General features: G+C 36.4%; 1 protein-coding gene across 4 annotated transcripts in view; it reads left to right on the top strand.

Annotated features, from left to right (window-relative positions):
- The first annotated feature begins 223 nt into the window (after positions 1 to 223).
- The window catches only part of ABCC9 (ATP binding cassette subfamily C member 9), a 107372-nt gene continuing 85913 nt past the window's right edge, over positions 224 to 21682 (top strand). Inside the window, exons 1-9 of one of the 4 annotated variants that reach the window (XM_010988821.3) lie at positions 224 to 379; positions 752 to 866; positions 2294 to 2414; positions 3400 to 3453; positions 4778 to 4940; positions 7489 to 7630; positions 12187 to 12308; positions 18484 to 18650; positions 19687 to 19929. In XM_010988821.3, the coding sequence (XP_010987123.3) occupies positions 4799 to 4940; positions 7489 to 7630; positions 12187 to 12308; positions 18484 to 18650; positions 19687 to 19929 (816 nt within the window). In that variant the 5' untranslated portion in view covers positions 224 to 379; positions 752 to 866; positions 2294 to 2414; positions 3400 to 3453; positions 4778 to 4798. Of the gene's footprint in view, positions 384 to 751; positions 867 to 2293; positions 2415 to 3399; positions 3454 to 4777; positions 4941 to 7488; positions 7631 to 12186; positions 12309 to 18483; positions 18651 to 19686; positions 19930 to 21682 lie in introns of all 4 variants that reach the window. The other 3 variants (XM_010988822.3, XM_031443996.2, XM_031443999.2) reach the window with 3 other exon arrangements.

Genomic DNA, 21682 nt, shown 5'->3' with positions numbered 1-21682 from the left:
GATTACAAGTGCAAGTGATCTAACATTGGAACACCCGACTGCGGTGAATCAGTGAATCAGTAAGTTTCAGTGTCTAATGAATTGAGGGGACGCACATTACTTGCATTTGTAAAATCGTGATCTCGCGCGCCCCAGATGAGCTGCTCCGGTGCGGAGAGCTGGGCCGAGCGGGGGTGGGGAGGGTCTCCAGTCCCAGGCGCTACGCTCGGGGCTTCTGCCCAGTTTCCTGCCTCGCAGTCGCCGCGTCCGCCCCAGCCGAGAGCAGTTTCTGCAGTTGAGAAACTCGATAGGAGGCAGCAGCTGATCTCCCACCACCCTAAAAATAATCCGCCCGGCGCCCTGCGTGCTTCGGCCAGGGGAGGAACACTCTGCCTTCGGAGTAAGTGAGTCCGTGTCTTTTACATAAATATCATTTTAAAAAATTGAAGGATAACCGTAAGCTGTCGGTTTTGATCCAGCGTTTCGGCAACCAAAAGGCGCCCGAGCACTCTCGCTGCGCTTCGCCTTCAACGTCGCTATTTCTAGGATTAAGGGACGGGGCCCCAGCCGGGGAGCAGAGGGCGTGGGGATCAGGTTTCCAGCTTTACTTTCAAGACTCTGGCCGGCTCCTGCTTAAACCAACTGGATATAATGCAGGGAGTTACTACCATTTCTTTCTCTCTCTGTGTATGTCTCTTAGACATTTCCCATCTTGTTCATGAAGTAGCTTTCTTTCTGTCTGCTTAATTTGTGTTATTCTTTGCTTTTTTAGGAGTTCTGCGTCCGGGTTTGAATTTTACACTTAAGACAGTGTAGGAAGCCGGTGTTTTGAAGGTAGTGGAGGTGCACCGGTAGGGGTTTGAAGCAGCGTCAAGCGATTGCCCAAGGTATTTATTTGTTGCTTTACTTGTCCAGTTTGGGATTAAAAAAACAACAACAAAAAACCACTGGAGTTGTCTCTCTAAAGCAATCTTATCTGCTGAGTGGTTCCAACATTTCCTTTGGTGTGCAGTACAACTTCGCTGGGTGCATTCAGACCAGGCACTTAACCAGAAGTCTCTTCGTAAAGCTGGTGAATTCCTGCTTGGATCTGTCATTGATAGATCGATAGACAGACATCTTATACTTCGTGTTTTATGAACCATGGACTGAATAACTTCAAATAACTTATTACGTTTGTTTTCCTAAGTGATCTGACTCTGAACATACCCTAGATAATGATAAAGGCCCCAGTTAAGTTCTTTAAAATGTCCTGTTTCAGTCTCCCAACATAATTTGGTTAATTTCTGAATAACTAAAGTATGAGTTATTTTGGTGTGTGAGAATGAACGCTTTTACTTTGCCTTTAGCGTGTTTTTTCCAGGTGTTTCCAGCATGTTAAATTCTCTGGGATTTCTGTTCCATCAGATCTGACTTTCTGCTAGGTGAACAGAATAGAGTGCTAGTTTTCACTTATTTACTTTAGATTCATCGACTGAATCCAAATTTTATACTTCCTGAGTATGAGGAACTTCCTATAATGCATTTCAAGGAATAAGAATACCAAGGGTAGTGTTCTTGCCATGAAGACGTAAGTTTGGTCATCAAGGACTATTCTGTTATATATTTTCTGCTCCACAGACCATCCCTATAATCAAAGTTTCACTTTTGGTGTTTGTCTTTAAAGTTCATTCACTCAAATTCTCCAACTCTATCAGCTGTCATAAACACTTGAACACTTTTCCGTGGGTTTATACTTGTGGGGAAAAAAAATGTCCTGTCTTCCTATCTGGCCCCCTTCCCTCTCACTCCTCCTTTTTCTGGGGCCTCTATCAGTGTTAGCTGGACTAGACAGCTCCAGAAGGGGCGGGGCTGCAGGGTGTCACCTGACCGGGTTTCTTTGGCAAGGGCAACAATTTGTACCCTTCCCAAAGCATCCCTAACTTAACCTGGGTCCTGGGAAGGAAACCCTGAATGACAATTGGAGATTTAAGAATTAGTTAAAAATCTTGATTGAATAAAATGCCTCAGGTAAACACAAACATTCTCGACACATCTGCAGTAAATTCACTTCTTCCCTTTGTTGGTCCATGGCGGGTTGTAGTGAGGGCTGGCTGTTCCGTGCCTCATGCACAGGCAAGAAGGATGGAAGAAGCGGCAGAAGAAAAAGTGAAAGGAGAGATGTGGTGAGAGACAGTAACAGGTGGGGAGCCAGGGGGGAGTGTGAGGTTAGGATTATGGTAGAAAGAAAATATCATTCTAAAGTTTTTACTTTAGCAAGCTGAAGTATGCTACTTTGTGTGATTATGTCATTGTATATATTTCTGTCTTTTAGATCATAACCTCTACATTATACCAAGAACTACTGGCATTAATCTAGTCTGATTTATATAGCATAAGATCACAGGGACTGTTTCTGTCACGCATGCTGTTGAATTCCTAGTGCCTAGCACACGGTCAGTATCAATAAATATTTTTACAGTTAATTAATTAATGGCCTAAAATCCCAGATATCAAGTGCATGGCTGAAAATGTTCTCTGACTTTTTCAGGCTGTTGTACTTCTTTGGTATTCTCTTTCCACAGTTCCACACATTTATCCCAAGATTACTGAATTAGTAGGTTTCAGGACTGATTAAATACGAGGCAGGCAGTGCTTATAGCTAATGAAGTATATATATGTTTTGCAAATTCAGATTATATTTTAGTATCTGACTCAATATTGATAGTGATTAAATATCAAGATTTATGAATGTAGCCAATTGGAATACTATAATTTTGGATAAAATTATAAAACTAGCTAAAGTAAAAATTATTTTTCAATTTGCTGTAGGAAAGTTTATACATGTCTTTCAGTTAAGAGTAAGCTTAAAGTATCCTTTTATCATTTCTATTAAATAAAAGAAGTAGTCTTAAAAATTCCATTGCAAACTATTTTTTTCAGTTTCTGTTTTTTCCATGTTTACCAGAAATAAATCTAATGTACAATTATGAAATCAGAACTTCCATTTTACTGCTATTTGAAAAATCTTGTCCTTTTTAAATTCTTTTATCTAGCTTAGAACCTTAACAGTTGGTTAAGAATTTGGCAAGTTTCTAACCTCGCCTTGAGGGCTTTTTTTTTTTACACTTTTTAAAGTTTTTTTCATTGAAGCATAGTTGATTTACAAAGTTTTATGAGTTCTTTTTTAAATAAAACATTTTTTTAAAAAGATAAGAAAAGGTCTTGACTAGAGAGCATATAAAAAAAAAAAAAGTATTACCAGAAATAATATGAGAGGAATTCCATTTAAGAATTTACAGACTGTAAGCACATAGGCTTTCTAACTAGTTGTTCTATTCATGTAATGCTTTATAAAGCTTTTGTTTAAAATTTTATTTCTCCAATAGTTCACCTACTGTTGCGAATCTTTTCTGTGTAACACGCTTTGTTTTCTTCTAGGAAAAAATATGATTCGTGGCCACTGCTAAATCAATGCAAGGGACGAGAAAAAAGGTACTTCTTTAATTATTCAAACCTTTGCCAACCTTTAATAATCTAACTGTGAATCCAGGGTGACATAAATATGGAAAAGAAACAAAGTCCAGTGAGATTAAAATCTCAAACTGTTACTTATTTTAATCTGAACAGATAAGAGATTTATTTTAAAAAAAAAAAAGTTGGCTGCAGGCTATGTGATGGAGTGGGACGAACATAGTTTAGAGTCAGACACACGGGGGTGTGGATCCCGGCTACTCTCCTGGTTGGCTACTGTCTAAGCCCCAGTACCGTCCTCTGTAAAATGCAAAGAACGCCACTAACATTGCATGGTTGTTCTGAGGGCTTACATAATACATGCAAAACTCCCAGAATTTAGTAGGTGAGAAATAAATAGCAGGCATCATAAAAGACGTTTTCAGAATGCTGACAGTCTTGCTGGCATTTCACAGTAGCGTTTTGATGAAGTGACCCTTGCTCTTACACCATCCGTTTCAGCGCAGCAGTGAGAATTCATCTGAATGGAAGTCAGAGCTTGTCACTCCTCTGATCTCCCCCTTCCCAGTGGCTCCATTTCACTCAGAGTAGAAGCCAGAGTCCCCGCAATGGCTAAGAAAATCCTCCGTGATCTTGCTCTCTGTTTCCTCTCTAAGCTTGTCTGCTTCTCTGGTGGAATACAGCTTTCCAATGAGAAGACATCCTTTGTTCCAAACCTTGAGTGGAGTGTATTTCACATAAGAATATCCTCTGACTATGGGGCCTGAGCTACTTGAATAGTATCTGATTCGCCTTAAACACTTGATTTAACTGTTGTTCAGAGAAAGGCTCTGTGCTGGTTCCAGACACGTTGGTCTCTTTGTACTACTATGCCCTGCAATTAATAAAATGTTGCAGAAAGTTGTGTCCGGCTGAAGTCGTTCGTGAAAGCGTTTTCAATGAGTGCCCATGGGAAAGGATTTACTATTACCCTCTTTTGAGTTTTCAGTCAGTAATTTCATTTCCTCCCTTCTTTTTCTTGGTAATCAACCATTTTTGCTGTTTGAAATCATATTATTCAGACAAATACTCCTTTCAGGTACCACTCTTGGTAGATATTATTGTTTATTTTCCAAATTAAAAAGGAATATTTTTCTCTGAAAAAAAATCTTTACAAAGTGGACCTTAAGGAATGTATAAGGCCTTTATAAGTAACTCTCAACTGGCTTTGGCATACAGTTTCCTTTACTCAACAGCAAAAATAAAGAGGATTAATTGTACAATATAACACCTCTTTAAGGCTATAATTGTATGAAGGAGAATTCAATAGTAAATTGAGGCTTTTCGTTCTCTCTCTCCCTTTTAGGGTTAAACCATATAAGAAGAAATGAGCCTTTCATTCTGTGGTAACAACATTTCTTCATATAATATCTATGATGGTGTGTTGCAAAACCCCTGCTTCGTGGACGCTCTCAACCTGGTCCCTCATGTCTTCCTGTTGTTTATCACTTTTCCAATATTGTTTATCGGTGAGTAACCTCCTGTCCTATATTTCATCACCTGGTGTTGACAGGAAAGGTCTTATTAATGACTGAGATTTGGTATAACATTGATGTAATTTTCCAGCATGAGAACCAATATGTAAGTCTGTGGGCAAAGAACAAACTAGTATCTTGTGTTTTCCAATTACTGATGTTTTTGGCATTTAATATTCTGTAGATAAAAATAGCAGTCACATGCCTTCTAGAAAGGACTTCAAGAAGCCGCAGTTTTTGAAAAAAAGAGAAAGAGTTTTATAAGATAGGTCAGAGCATCCACTGAGTACTTGCTTTGTGCTAGGTGAGGAGAACAGAAAGTGGATAAAACACAGTGCTTGCCTGGAATAGTCACAGGAATTTCCCAGTGAAACACGTAAGTCAAAGTCAAAAGAAATGCTGATACTGCCTTGTAAGCCCATTTACAGATCCAGGAAGAAACTGTCCTGAGCATTAGCCCACCAACAGCTAGCTCTTCTCAGGGCCAGTGGGGAAGGCACGTGGAGTGACATGGTTGGGGACTGGAAAGATACAGAGCATGCAAGTCAAAGTAGGAGTGATGGGGCGTCTTCAGGTAGGAAGAGTAGGTGGGCAAGCTATTTAGAAAGAAGTTAGACAGTTTTCCCTATTGTTTTACAGTTTACGTAGACACAAAATCCAGTTATTTAGAGCAGTTATGCATAATTTGTATAACTTCCTCAAAACAACCAAAATAGACCTTCTAGCATTTTTTAAAATTATACGATTTTTTTCATATAGAAAAATGACCAAGAGTAATGTAATAAACACCTGTTGAATCTGTCACACTCATTGTAAGGAATCTAACAGTCCAAGTACAACTCCCTGATCCTCTTCCCACATCCTACATTCCTGTCCTTTCAAAAGAGGTCACCACTATTTTGAATTTGATGTTTAATAGTCCCATGCATAATTTTGCTCATAAAAGTGTATCAAAAGGCTATCTGACTGATTTTCTTGAGAAAACGTTCATAATTTAAGGATCTGCTTTAAAGGAATGTTTAAAAGTAATCTCTAAGCTTTTATTTCTTCATTTAACAAATCTTAATTGAGAGATTACTAAGTACCGGGCATTCCAACAGTGAACAAAAAATTTCTGTTATATGACAGATATTATGCAGAAGCCAGCATAACTCTTGGCACCTAGTTATTTAGGTCAAGCAAGTGTATAGACATTAAATATATTGGGACCAGAGTGGCCATTTATAGAAACACTAGTTTTTGTATAGGTGGTGGCATTTGTAGGACATTAAGAATGACCCTTTGGCCAAAGGTAGAACATCCTTTTTTAAATTGCAATTCTACTGTTAAATAATTCATTTCTGACATCCAGTTAACTCACTGACAGCGATTGTTGGGCTGCTTGTGTCTCTGGCATCAACACAGAGGCTCGCGAAAGGATGTTTGAATCAAGTGGAATTGGAATGAACACTATCAAAGGAAAATGATGGAGAAAAAATGCAGAGTATTCATCCATAACATTGGCTACTTGAGTTAGTGAGAGACCATACTGAATCTCAAAGAAGTATCTCAGATATAAGGAAAATTACAGTGTTGTAGGAAAAATAAAAGAGCTTATCTGCAAGAGTTTATAGCATAAATTCTAATAGAATACATTAAATGTAACTAATCTTCTAATAAGTATATTTGGGAACAACTAAGCAATGAACCAATATTCTTTTCAAAGAATGCTTCAAGGGTCCCTTTTGTCTATACAAAAATTCCTTCCTTCAGTATTTTAAGTGGACACCCCAATCATTCTTGAAGGATGTAGGGCTTTCCCCCAAGTCAAAAATTCAGAACAAAAGGTGACAAAAGAGACAAGAGTAGGGTCCTTTCTTAGCACACCATCTGTGAGTTGGCATTACTCTATGGTTTTGAGGGGAAACCATCAACATTTTACTAAAATGTAATCTGGTAACTAATTTTATCTCCAGTGATGAGCTAAGGGTGAACCTGTGATGTTCTTGAGCCTACTTAAAATTTCATCAATGAACAAAACTGTAGCCTTCTTTGAGAAAATATCACTAGCACTGGCCCAGTCATAGGTTATCATTTTTTTCGCATGATGTACATGTGATTAAGAGTTGACTCAGCCAATGGGTCCTATATTTCATCACCAAATATGACTTTTTTTGTTAATCCTCCTACAGATCCCATGTTTTGAAAGATTTTAGAATCCAGATTGCTTTGATTAATATCATCATTAATCTGTTTTTCTTTTGAGTGAATCAGAGACCTGTCAGTAAGAGCTGTGACTAGCATAAAATAATCACGTTGTCATCCAGATGTTGTGTTATTCCTGAGCAAAGCAACAAATGTCAATGTCTTACCTAGGCAGTCCTGTAAAAATGAATTGAAATTGTTCCTTTTTCAACATAATGCAAATAGACCAGGATTTCCATTGCTACCCTAGAAAGGAGTAAGGTTTCAGGGAACTCACCCCAAAATCTATCACAATGGAAATCATTTCCATGATTATAATCGATCCTTGTTGATCTCTTGACCTTTTTCTTCTTTTCAGGGTGGGGGAGTCAGAGCTCAAAAGTCCAGATTCATCACAACACATGGCTTCATTTTCCTGGACACAACCTGAGATGGATTCTTACGTTTGCCCTCCTGTTTGTGCATGTTTGTGAAATAGCAGAAGGCATTGTTTCAGATTCGTAAGTGACTCCACTTAGTTAATGGGAGTATGCTATCCTAGTGGGAGGCGTTGATACAGATGGTAGTTAAGAGCGTACCAAGCCAGGCTTAACTTTTTGGTCAGAACTTACTAGGAACCACAGCCGTCCTCCTTTTTACATGACAATCATGCACGTTGTCTATGTTTTTGTGTTGCATCTTTTCTCTGATAACACGAGTTCAGATCTCTGTGGCTTGTACTCATTGATGTATTTTCTGTTTCTTTGCTCCTTCGTCTCTGTAGCCTTGGCCAAAAGTTCTCTCCTTTTAAACGCTTTGATATTTACCTTCTTTTTCAAAATAAACATAAATAGCAAGGAAGATCATATATATATGATCTTTATATATAAATATATAACTGGTGCTTAAATGTTCCAACTTATTTTGTAAAACAGCAAAGATACAACAGCCTGCCTTGAGACAGGCATTCAAGAAGTCAAAGAGCCACTGAGGATATGGCTGCAGATTGAGGCAAAGCACATAATTATTTCAAAATCAGGAGTTGTCATAAAACCCCTATTTATGAAGAAATTCTGACATTCTAATAAAAGAAGTTTGTACTAGGCAGTTAGATATAATGAATTTTATTTATAAACTTGAACATCAGATGAGGGAGGTATTTTTATCACATAGTAACAAAAAATGAACTCAAGTAATAGGAAAATTTTCATTATGAAATGACACCAAATATTACACCTTTCACTGAAGGATTGCTATGAAACTAATTTAAAGTCTGAAACAGAAATCTTCAAAGTGATTTTTTCCTCTTATCTAACAAGACATCTGTTTATGTTTTTCTGTTGCAATTAACAAGGAATGAAACTTCAAGGCTGTTGTCATGCAGCCAACAATTTTGTAATGTTTTATGACAGTACTTTGCATCAATGTGCACATCTGAGTTTCTGATTCAGAGGAAAATCAGAGACCCTAAGATGTGTCACGTTTCTAAGCATTTAGAGAATTGTTTACAGCTCTTTGGCATATTTGTCTTATATTGTATCAGCATAGCCAATGTTAGTGTTCATTTTTTCATTCCCTTGGCATATAGGCTGACTCTTCGTGTTATTATGTGCACGTGTAAAGTGGAAGATAGTGGAAGTCACGTGTGTCCTAAAAGCTTGACATCATGTAGACGAGGGTGACTCCTCCTTTCAGCCTTGGGGCTGATGTGTAGATCCAGTCAAAGACTTGGAACAGAAGCTAAACTAATAATGACAACATATGCTCATGGCGGAAACTTGTTTTATCGTGGCGGTGGTACAAGAGATCCACACTAAAAACAAGCAGAAATACACCCTTGATCTTGCGCTGCCGTCTCCCAGTCTTCAGCTGGAGACTCTTCTCCTTCCCTGTTTTATCCAGGACTCTCAAAAAAAAAAAAAAAAAAAAAAAATCTTCCGGTTCCTTCTGAACCCAAAGATTCAGTTTGCTTTCCCTCTTGCTTTGTCTTATTCTGGAAACTGCTTCAACAAGAATCCCAAAAATCATGAACAACACTTTAATGGACATCTTTTACTCTTTAACACACTTATTATATTTGACTCTGCTGATCATTCCTTCCTTCTTTTTTCTAACAAAACTTCATGAACTGTTTTTTAGTTAAACTATCACAAATGCTTATTATAATTAATAAAACAATGCAAAGACTTTCCTCATTGAATATTTGATTTTCCTTCTGAGTAATACAAATATTAAAGCTATTGATTGTTCTTTTGAAACATTCTGTTTTCCACAAGTTTTCCTAAGAAGTGTTCCCTTTTTTATTTCTCCCTAAATAATTTGTGATTCTGCTTTTTGGTCTAATTTGACTGGCTTATTATTAGAGCAGGTAATTTGTTAAATGAATACCTTTGGGGACTTATTAACATTTTCGTTAGAGTCAATTAAGTGATTATTTTATAAGTAATAAGTATTAAATAAAAAATATATTCTTAAGTATTAAGAATTCTTTATTCTTATTACTTATAAGAGACAGAACCTTATTGAGTTTACTGATTTGGATTGTTAAAGCCCTGTGTGTTGATTATTTTTGTACTAGTTAATTCATCAAATACTAAAAATGCACATTAAAATCTTCACTGTAATATTGTGTTTTCATTTAGGTTTTTATTTCTATCATTTTCTCTTTTTTGAAACTGTTCTTTTGTTTTCCACAATATATGGTTTTTGGCTTTCTCTTTAACTTTCTGACTAAAGATTTTCTGCTATAATGGGATATACGTCCTTCTACTAAAACACTGAAGTCTGCAAATCATGCTCTAAAAATAATAGTGGTTAAAGGAAAGAATAAGGTTTGGGGCCCCACTCAAAACCTGTACTACTTTGTAAGCAGAGCAGTAACAGTATAACAGGAATCTTAATAAAAATGCTAGCATGGTTAAAAAACACGTTAGATCCCTACTAAAGAAATGCCATAAATATAAACCTTGCTGTAGCTGCTACTGTCTGTGTTAATCCTATATTTTTTCCTTTTTTTTTTTTTTACTGATGTTTGTTATTCTTTTTCTAACTTCTTGAACTGAGCACTTAATTATTTATCATAATGATTTCTTATTGAATATGCTCAAGGTTATAAACTTTCTTCTAGGTGTGGTTTTGACCATTTTATAGGACTTGATAGGTAGTATGTTCATTTTTAAATTTTCTAACTATTAAGTGGGTTTTTGATTATTTCTTTGCTTCGGTAATTAAAGAAGCTTAGAGGCATTTCTTAATTTCGGTACTGATGAAATATTTATTTCCAGCATTTTCTCTTTGACCCTTTGAACTATTTCTGGGAGGCAATGGGTGATTTTGAAGCCAGCTCTTATGCTGTGATAATGCCATCAGTTTCATTCCTCTGTCTGTATTCATGATTCCAAACATATCCTTCCTCATGCCTTAAGACTGCATGCACTTGCCTATTAGACAACTTCTTTTGCATGCTTGTTACATACCTTCACAGCCCACACGTTCCTGCTTCCTCTCTCCAACCTGCTCTTCCTCTTAAAATCTTCTGTTAACACCATCTACCCAAGCTCCCTGGGGATTAGTCTCTGTCTCCATCCACATCACACTCATACCTTAACTGTTAAAATCCTGTCCGTGTTGACAGTCTTTTCCAAATGTATTATTCCCTCCCTGCCAAAGCTTAACTCAGGCTTTCATTGTCTCTCACCTGGCCTCTCCCCATGGTTTCCTAACTACTTTCCTTCGTCTGTGCCTCTCCCCTCCTCTCCAACCCACCCCACTACCTGTCAACTTCACCATCCACGTTACTACCAGATTGATGTGTCTAAAGGCCTCATCTGACCACACCACTTAGCTGTTCAAGTGTTCCGTGTTCCACAGGATTAGATTTCAGCTCCTTACCGTGGCATATAAAGCCTTTCATGATGCGTCCTATCTCAGACTTTCTATTTGAGGAACGTTAAACTTCTTGGAAAACTTTGAACATTGTATACTGTATCGTGCATCTGTGTATTTTGCGCATTTTGTTTCCTCTTTTTAAAGTGTTCTTCTGCCTTTTCCCAAATGTTCCTCTTTCTCTCTCGTTACTTTTGAACTAGTTACTTTGTTCTCTATACCGATTGTGTATTCATCATTTAAGTAATCTGAGAAGATTTAAAGGTTGAACTGTGTGGCACAATTAATGCAAATGGACTTGAGGGCTGTCGGTCCTGCCCATCTGTCGTGGCATAACTCCGATCCACTGGAAGCTCTCTACTGCCCCCAGAATGGCATTTCGTCTCCTTGCAGTCATACTGAATTGCTTGCAATACCCTTGAACATGTCTGACCCTCTGTCTGGAACAGTCCTCCTCTCTTTCTTCCTCTGAGTAGCAGTTCCTCATTCTTAAGGTCTCAGTTTAGAAGTCAGTTCCTTCGCAAGGCTTGCTCTGTCTCAGACGCTAGCCCTGCACGCCCTCCTGGCCCCTTCACCTGCGTTTGCATTTCCTATTGCTTTCCTTGAAAGACTCTAGACTTTGGGACCCACAGATGCTATATCCTGTCTTGTTCACTGTTGCATCCCGCAATCTGACAGTGTCTGGACCAGCAAACCCATATGTGTTGAATCAATGAATGAAAATGGAAAAATCACGGAAAGCCGTCAAGTTTGGGAAAGCTACCACAGAACAGGTGTTCTTTCCAACGACATTGGAATTCACATTCCGTTGCTGGTTTTTACTTGATGTAAATTATTTCACTTGGTGAAATTATTTTAAGTAAATTCAAGTAAATTATTTTACTTGGTGTTAAATTATTTCAGCAGCTCTGCTCTTCAATATAGGAAAAGTGATAGTTTTGTTGCAAGCATTTTGCAAGGTCTCGTTTAGCTGTATTTCTCCAACCCTTCATGTTAGGGTAAATCCTTTCAGCAAAATTATGTCTCCCAAGGCAGTCTTCCTTTTATGTTCTCTTAGCAGTCTGTATATAGAGTATCTCGCTCTGTATTTCAAATATTGCTAGGAGGGGGTTTTAATGAAACAAATTGGAAAGAAAATGAGAAAATCCGGAGCCATCCGCCGCAGACACTGATGCTGTATCACTCTCCGTAGGCGGCGGGACTCCCGGCACCTCCACCTCTTCATGCCGGCTGTGATGGGATTTGTTGCCACCACCACATCCATAGTGTATTATCATAATATTGAAACATCAAATTTTCCCAAATTACTTTTAGGTAAGTATGATCAAGTGTTTTTTTTTTTTTTCCCTCCCCAAAGAGCTGTTTGTTTTTCTTTTTCCTCATTAAATGCTCTCAGCGTGGGTTGGGATTGGAAGGCATGGGAAAACCACAATAAGTAATTACTCTGTTGTCTCCCAGTTAATGTGGAGAGGCAGATAAACTGAGTTGCTCTTGGCTATGAAAACTCCGTTCCCCCAGGACCTCTGCTCGCCAAGAAATGCCCCTTGTGATGTGTTGGTGTGTGGTGGGTAGAAAGTGAAGGGCATACGCTGGCCTTCTGGCTTGCAGAAGCTGGACTCCCAAGAATCAGAGCTCTTGCCAAGAGCTACTGCACGATACTGGCCCATGAGCAAGTCATCTCAGCGAGTCCTGAGTGCTTCTGCCTCTGACTTGGAGTCCTGAGGCATTTCCCGAAGGTCCCAGTCGTTCATGGACGCTCTTCCTAGAATTCCTGTTGAGGCACTGGGGTCCTCTCTACAGCAGCATGTGCTTCAGTGCCTGCTGGAAACTAGGCTGTCCCGAGAAGCAGATGCCCCCAAAGCCGAGCCCCTCACATCTGCATCACGCCTGACATCATGTTTCAAAGCCTCTCTTGCCTCCTGGCCTGTGGAAATTAGAAGCTGTCTAAAGAATTCCTAATTTTATTTTCGCCTTATGCTGCAATGATAGAACTCATCCCAAATAGTCATACATGATACTCTGGCTCTTGCGTGCCTTGGTGTATACTTTCACGTGGAGAGCTGAGACGAAGGTAGAGAACGTGGATGGTGTGTGGGTGGCAGGGATCTGTGTGTCCTCTAACGTGGTAGGCGGAGTTGTGTGTGTTTGCGTAAACAAATGTTTATGGCTTTCTAAGGTTCATGGATTTCACTTGATTGTTATATGATGTAAATGACATTGGCTACTGATACAGCAATTAGGAACCGGAATAATTAAGTCATATAAATGTTATTTTATTTGCTTATCCAGGGGACATTAACATTTGAAATGAATAGTGGAAAATGCCAATTATTTAATTCTGTGTTGCATCACATTACATAATTGGGCAAAGAGAATCTTATAAAAACAAGTTGTCAGGGTTAAATATTAATTTAAAAGTCTTGTCCGAGTCAGAATTATCGTTACAGAAAACTGATACAAAATGGAAGGCAGATATTATCAAGGAAATTTTGTTATGTAAATGCCAAAAAAGGCAACAGCAAGTTTAGTACTAAGTTTTGTAATTATGGAGATAACCTCTGTGCTTATTATTTAAATGTTTTGAAGTGTGTTAGAGAATCTGAAATATAATATTGCCTCAAAGTCCTAATTTGAAATATTTGATAGATACCAGCTGTGATTTTAATAAAATTAAGAATTTGTATAATTTTTCATATAAAAATAAATAAAAGTAAAACTGACACCACCCCCCAAAAAAGTAAGTTGCAGGTTTTATTGTACATCACTTCCTAATTACTTCAGCATGCATATAATTAACTCACGTTCAATATTTGTGTGCAGTTCTTTTGTGAAATAAAATTTATGTAGCAAAGTAAAGACATCTTGATTTGCTAGATGCAGACACCTGTATAAACTTATTATGATATAGAACATTGGCATCATCCATGAAAGTTTCCTGGTGCCCTCACCAGTCTATCCTCATTTTCATCTCTGTAGAGGCAACATCTAATCTGAACGTTTTCCCACCGTAGATTAGATTTGCTCATTCTGGAACTTCGCGTAAGTTGAACCATACAGTGTAGACTCTTTTCTGTAAGACTTCTTTCTCTCAGCATGATTTTTTGGAGGCTTATCTATAATGCAGTGTTGATTAGTACTTAGTTCCTGTGATTGTTGGCTAGTATTCCAGTGTATAAATATACTACAGTTTTTCCATTCTCTTGTCGATAGACACCTGGACTGTCTCCAGGTTTTGGCTATTATGAAAAAAAGTTGCTATAAACATTGATGTGCAATTTTTTTTTATGGATATATGCTTTTATTTCTCTTGGGCAAATACCTCAGAGTGGAATTGCTGGGTCATAGGGTAGGTCTGTAAATGTTTACATTTGTAAGAAGCCACCAGATCTTTTCTCAAAGTGATTAATTTTACATACTCACTAACAACGTGTGGAAATTCTGGCTGTTCCATTAGATGACGTAAATTTTCTAATTTAGCCATGCTGATGGGTGTGTACTGATAACACATTGTAGTTTTAATTTGCATTTCCCTGATGATCAATGATGTGGAGTACTTTTTGATGAGTTTATTGGCCATTTGTTATCTTTATGAAGTGGCTATTATCTCTTGCCTACTTCTTATTGGACTGCACTTTTGTTATTGGGTTGTAGGAGTATTTTGTATATACTAGATACTAGAATGTCATCACACACATGTTTTGAGAATACTTCCCTCCCAGTGTGTACTTGCATACTCATTTAGTTCACAGAGCCTTTCGATGAGCAGAAAATTTTAATTTTGAAATAGTATACCTTATTATTTTTCAAACATAGTTATTGCTTTCTGTGTCTTCAGAAATCCCTGCCTTCCCTCAAAATTGGATTCCCTCATATTCTCCTGTTTTCTTTTAGAATCTTTATAGTTTCAGTTTTTATTTTTAGAATTGCAGTCCATTTAAAATTAATGGTGTGTATGGTATATAAATTTGGCGTCAAGTTTCTGTTTTTTTTCCCAAATGGATATCTATGTGTTTGAGCACCATTTGTGGAACAGACATTCCATTTCTCATTGGATTGCTTTGGGACCTTTGTTTAAAAAAAAAAAAAAAAACTACAGCAAATCACTGTTTAAGTATGATCTATTTCTCAGCTCTGTATTTTTTATTCCTTTGCTCTATTCATGTATTTTTATGCTATCATGATTCTGTCTTGATTACTGCAGCTTGGAGGTCTTGAAGTCATGTATTATAATCATACAGCTTCTTTTCTTTGTTTTTCTCCCAAGACTGCCTTGGATATTCTAATTCTTTTGCATTGCTAAAAGCAGGTTAGAATCAGATTTTTCAGTTCATACCAAAAAAAAAAAAAAATTCTTGGTGGGGTTATGATAAGGATTACACTGAATATACAGAACAATATGGAGGAGAATTGACATCTTAAACATGTTGAGTCTCACAATCCAGTCTTTATTTTGTTAAGTCTTCTTTCAGTTCCTTTTGCAATATTTTATAGTTTTAATGTAGAGATCTTTTATGTCTTGTTAAAATTATTACCAGTTTTTTTTGTTTGACCACTGCGATTATAAATGGAATTACATTTAAAATTATATTTAAAATTTTATTTTCCAATTGTTTCTGCCACTAAATAAGATACAATTGGTTTTGTATATTGATCTTGCTACCTTGGAAATTCACTTACTGCTTTTAATTATTGCTTTGTAAGTTTCTTGGAACTTTCTATGTAAACAAACATACCATCTGAAAATAGAGACAGTTATACTTGTTTCTTTTCAAACTTTATGCTTTCTTTTTCTTTTTTATGCTATATTGCACTAGGTAGAGCCTCCAGTAAAATGCAGAATAGAAATGGTGACAGTGAAATCTTTGTCCAGCTCCTGATTTTAGAGGGAAAACAGTCTTTCATACTTAATGATAGTTATATAAGCTTGTTATGTAAGACCTTTATCAGGTGAGTAAGGTTTCTTCTATGCAAAGCTTTATTTTATCAGAGTTTTTTTTTTTTTTTATCATGAATAGATGTTGAATTTCATTGAAAGATTATTTTTTTTGCATCAGTTGAAATGATATTTCGGTTAGTGTGTTTGTGTTGATATACACTGATTGATTTTTCAAATGATAAAGTAACCATGCATCCTTGGCTAAGCCACACATGGTCATGATTTGTTACTCATGCTATGTATTGCTGGAGTTAATTTGTTTGGGTTTTTTATCCCTCTGTAGTGAGGGATATTGTTCTGGTTTTATTCTTGCAATGTCTTTGCCAGGCTTTTAATAAGCTGGGATACACAAATATACCCCAGCATATAAAATGTTATCTATTTCTGTTTTCTGAAGGACATTGGGTGAGACTAATTTCATTTCTTCCTTAAATGTTCAATAGAATTCACTAACGAATTCATCTGGGCCTGAAGTTTTAACTAAACAGAGATTTTAAATTATAAATTTATTTATTAGATGAAGACTCTTGAGAGTGTCTATTTCTTCTCATGTCAATTTTGGTAGTTACAAGGTTTGAGAAAATTTTTACTTCATCTAAGTTTTTTGATTTATTGTCATAAAATTGTTCAAGGTATTTCCTGATTATGCTTTTTAAGGACATGGGATATGTAGGGATAACTTTTACTTTATTCCTAGTGTTGCTAATTTGTCTTCTTTTCTTGATCAGTCTAGCTGAGGACTTACTAATTTTCTTGATCTTTTCAAAAAACAACCTTGTTGGATTTGTTGGGTTTGTTCCTTTTCTCAATTATTCATTTTCTATCTTATTGCTTTCTACTTTTATTGCTCTTTCTTTTCTTTATTTTGTTCATTGTTCTTTCCCTAGCTTTTAAGGTAGAAATTTCGGTCATTGATTTTGGACCTGACTCTTTTTTTTAACCTAAGTTATCTCCAAAGCCATATATTTTCCTCTAAGTATTGTTTTAGTTGGAATCTGTAAAATTTTAATCTGTAGTGTTTTCATTATAACTTAGCTAAAATATTTTCTACTTTCCCTAGCAGTTTCTTTTTTAACGTGTGGTTATTTAGAAATGTATTGTTTAATTTCCAAATATTTGGAGACTCCTAGATATCTTACCATGTGAAAAGACCCAGAGGTTACCTCCATTATCTTTGCTTGATGTTCACACTCTGTATAATCCTCTCCCCTTGAACGTGAGTGGATTTGTGACTTGCTTCTAGCTAATTTGATTTTTAACTTCTTTGTGATCAGAGAACAGTCTCTATAGGTTATCTGTTATTCTAAATTTATTGCTTCTTGTTTTCTGAGTGAGTATATAGTATGTACTCGTACCATATACATTTAACAAGAATGTATATTTTGGAGATTTGGGGATGCACTTTTATAATGTTAAATGTCAAATAGTCTTATACATATCAAATAGTTCAAGATGGTTGATAATGTTGAGACCTAAATCTTTATTAGTCATATATGTATTTTTTACTGTGTCTTCATGAAAAATTGACACATTTATTATTAAAAGTTTAAAAATTGTCTGATAATATTCTGTCCTGAAGTCTGATTAGTATCTGACACTAATATACCCCCTCCAAGTTTCTGATGCTTACTGTTTCATCGTATAGCCTTTTCCATCCACTTATTTTCAATCTACTGTTTTTTATATTTAAGATGAGTCTCAGTTCTTTTCCACTAGAAAAGTTGTGATCACCCTTAAACTTTCTTGTTTTGATAAATGCTGTCCAAACTGGATTGTCTTATATATGTTTTAGATTTCTTCTTCCTCATCCCATATTCATTGGTACTTAGATTTATTCAAAGTATACTGAATCCTTGACAACAGATTTCTAGGAAAGTCTCTGCTTCTGTTTCATAGTTTCTGCAAAATGCTGGCTGTGGTTATGAGATGATATTGATCCCTACTTCTCTGACCTAAATACTTGTGGTCTGGGCTTGCTCTGCGGGAGCATCGTTCTCTGTATTCTGTGGATGCCTGTGGTGTCTCAAACCTTTTGGGTGAGAAGAGTCACTACTTAAATGCTAAGCAGCAGAAAACCTATTACATGGCTGCATAGATTCCGTACTAATTCTAGGGTAACGCTCCTGGAAGTTGCAACACACCTATTGGCTAGGTTACACCCATACCAACTTGTGAATTCTTCATATAATCAGGGCTTCTTAAAAAAAAAAACAAGACAAAAGATAATCAGTTTTAGAGTCTATAGAATTATACGTAAGTTCTAAAGAATATAGTTGATCCTTATTTATGGCTCCTTGTATCTGCACAGGTGTCACACAAAATCAGAATGGAAGACTAAGGGTTTAAAACTCATTGCCATACCTTCAGTTCAAAAACCTCAAAGTGCACTACAGCACATATGGTGTTTTCTTAACAAATAAAATTACCTGGAAATAGAATATTTTAAATTGTGTTTGTTATTAAAAAGCATTGCATTTATATTGAAATTTCATGACCTTTTAAAAAAAATCAGTGAAAGATTTTATCTTTTCTTTTCACTTTTTATTTTCCCAGCCTTATTCCTGTATTGGGTCATGGCCTTTATTACGAAAACCATTAAGTTGGTCAAGTACTGGCAGTCCGGTTGGGGAGTATCAGACCTGCGTTTCTGCATCACAGGCATAATGGTCATTTTGAATGGACTCCTGATGGCTGTGGAGATCAATGTCATTCGGGTCAGAGTAGGTTTCAATGATTTTTGTTCAATTACCAGAATTCAAGACCCAAGTATTAAAGATCATAGTCAGCTAGAAATCACTGGTATTTAAGAGGATAAACAAATGTGTATCATCTATGTGTATACATAGAAAGTTGAACTACTAAGTTGCAGACCATTAATGTTCCAGAAATCTCAATATGACTGTGGAATCTATTTATTTATTCACAAATATTGATTGAGTGTATGTGATGTGCCTAACATTATGCTTAGCCTGTATTATATATGAAATTATTTTCATCAGAAAGTTCCATCATCTGTGATTGGTCCAAAGCAAACCTGGTTTAGTCAAATTAGTGTAGTCTCAGACATTGCGAATAGAAGATGACCTCATCCAGTTTGCCCATTTCATTGATGGAGAAAGTTCTGTAAGAGATGACTCTAGTCTTATCCCCAAAGTAGCATGGTCAAGTCTCACACCTGGTCTGTGATTACAGATCCATTGTACCTCCTGCCACATAATGTGGCCGGTTATATTGTGTGGCTTACTAGTGACCCATTCTTCGGTGTTCGTTTCCTGTCAGAGCACTTTAAATTTGCTCCGAATGGCAAGATACGTGTTGCAGTGGATGATGGAAAACAGTCAGTGAACATCAGCCAGACCACAGATTAACAGAATGACTCAACAATGAAGTTGATAACACATTTAAACAATCCAAATACTGTTAAGATCTTCATTTAGTTGAATCTATCATTAATTATCATAAAAGGATATTATGAAAGATCGATTCTTGGTGACAGCTGTCTTTTAAAGGAATAATGGATTTTTTAGCATTGGCCCAACTGGATTCAATGTGAAACTCTGGAATTTAATGAGAATCTAGTCACAACAAAAGGGAACTATTTCAAAGAATGTTTCAGGAAGGGATGGAAAGAAGTATGAAAATAGAAATTTTGGCCTCCTGAAATGAATGTGTAGAAACGGTTAAAATTTTATTTTTCAGTATGTGGGAAAAAAGAATTGGATTCACTGTTATTCTGTGGAATTTTTCTTGCCACAGAGGTATGTGTTCTTCATGAATCCTCAGAAAGTAAAGCCTCCTGAAGACCTCCAGGATCTGGGGGTGAGATTTCTCCAACCCTTTGTGAATTTACTGTCCAAAGCAACGTACTGGTGGATGAACACGCTCATCATATCCGCTCATAAAAAACCTACTGATCTGAAGGCAATTGGAAAATTACCAATAGCAATGCGGGCTGTAACAAACTATGTTTGTTTAAAAGATGCATATGAAGAACAAAAGGTAATTTAGTTTCTGTTTTTCATGTCCATCATGGTGGAGAATGAGCCTATTAACATAAAGGCACTAAGCTTAAGTAATAGCTGTGGTTAAGGAAGAGCAGGTTTTCTCCATCCCTCTTCCCCAGGAGTTTTGAGTCATGTTAACTGGGCTGCTGAGAAGATACCGGAAGAGCCAATGAAATATGCTGTGTTAGTTGCCCAGTCACTACATGAGGAGGGACAGAGAAGTCACCATCTTTTCTCTGGGATCAAGTGGAAAGTCAGAATTAAGTTCAGTAATCATGTACATCTAATCCTGGTTACTATATCATGCTAATAATTCATGGAATTTTCATTGTCTTTTTTCAAGTATCCGGTCAATAATTTATTATTTAAAGGGAAAAAAGATCATATCCATAAATAACTACTTTTGAGAAACTAAAATCCATAAATGAATTATTAACTAAAACTTGGACTCTACATTTCAAAGCTGGGGAACTAAGTTAAGTAAAGGGGCCTTGTCTACCTACCACCTACCCCACGTGTCATCTTATATGTCTGCCAAAGTTGGTTTCTTCTGGTACTTTCTTTGAGCATTTATAATTGCTTTTAAAAATTTAAATATGAGAATCTTTGAATATTCACAGTATTTCTTGTCATCATTCTAAAGAGTCATGTATGCTACTACCCACAGTGATATTTTATATTGCAATCATCTACAAATAGTATCATAATTAAAAATATAAGTGTTCATGATGACATGGGAAGGGACTAGAGTATGGTGAATCAGTTAAAGAGTTTTTGGCTGTTCTAAATCAAGATCAACAAAGCATTTATGGTAAATGATGAAAATGACCTCTGTTTTGTGTCAAAAACGCGTGTTATGAAATTACTATTGCAGGAAATGGTTACTACAAATGAACCTGAGTCATCTTATGGTTTCACCTCTGGGAAAAGTATTGCATAATGTTTTAAAAACTTTTCTTCTGAAATAAAGATGAACAATATAGCCTAAGCATAGCTTAAGTTTTCCAAGTGCTCTTCGTTAACACAGAGTCACTTGGACTTGGTGTGTTAATGTCTCTTATCAGTAAACTTAAAAAAATAAAATTATTCATCTAACAGGGAATTGAATATGAAACACAGTTGAATGCATTGAGCTGCTGCTTTACCACAATGAAAAAACTTTATCTACCTCCTCTCCAAGATGTAATTATGATTGTTTAGGTCTTAAAGTCTTTTCAACAAAGACTATTGAAATGTGAAGCCATGAGTTGGCATAAGCAAGTATTCCATTCTTCATTTGGCATTTCTTTAAGGAAAAATTAGGAAACACAAGTCTAACATAGCTTTAAAATTAGTGATTGCCATTCAAGATGATGGGAAATACCTGGAGAAGAAACACTTTGAAGTTGGGATGATCTTTTTTGTTTAGCTTGTAGTAATTTGACAGGTGACTCTCTTGTGATTTAGTAACTCCAGAAATCTTAACCAGCCTGTCAATAGCCTGAACCGATGTATTTTACTATTTTCTTTCCCATACAGTGTTATTCGATAATATTCATGACCGATTTATTCATTTTTCTCTAAATAAAAGGACATTAAAAGTAAGGCAGCCTTAAGAATTTTGGATCATCCTTTGACAACTAAAAATCATACAAAGTGTTTGAAAACTGGCCTGGTTACTTTTTATTCTCTCCATTTCTATTAAAACACATTCAGTAGCCATTGTTTGTAAAGAGTGCAGGGATACCAAATTATGCAACCAATACTGA

Source organism: Camelus dromedarius, chromosome 25 (genome assembly GCF_036321535.1).
Source record: "Camelus dromedarius isolate mCamDro1 chromosome 25, mCamDro1.pat, whole genome shotgun sequence".
NCBI lineage: Eukaryota > Metazoa > Chordata > Mammalia > Artiodactyla > Camelidae > Camelus > Camelus dromedarius.
This window is presented reverse-complemented; position numbering and strand designations above follow the sequence as displayed.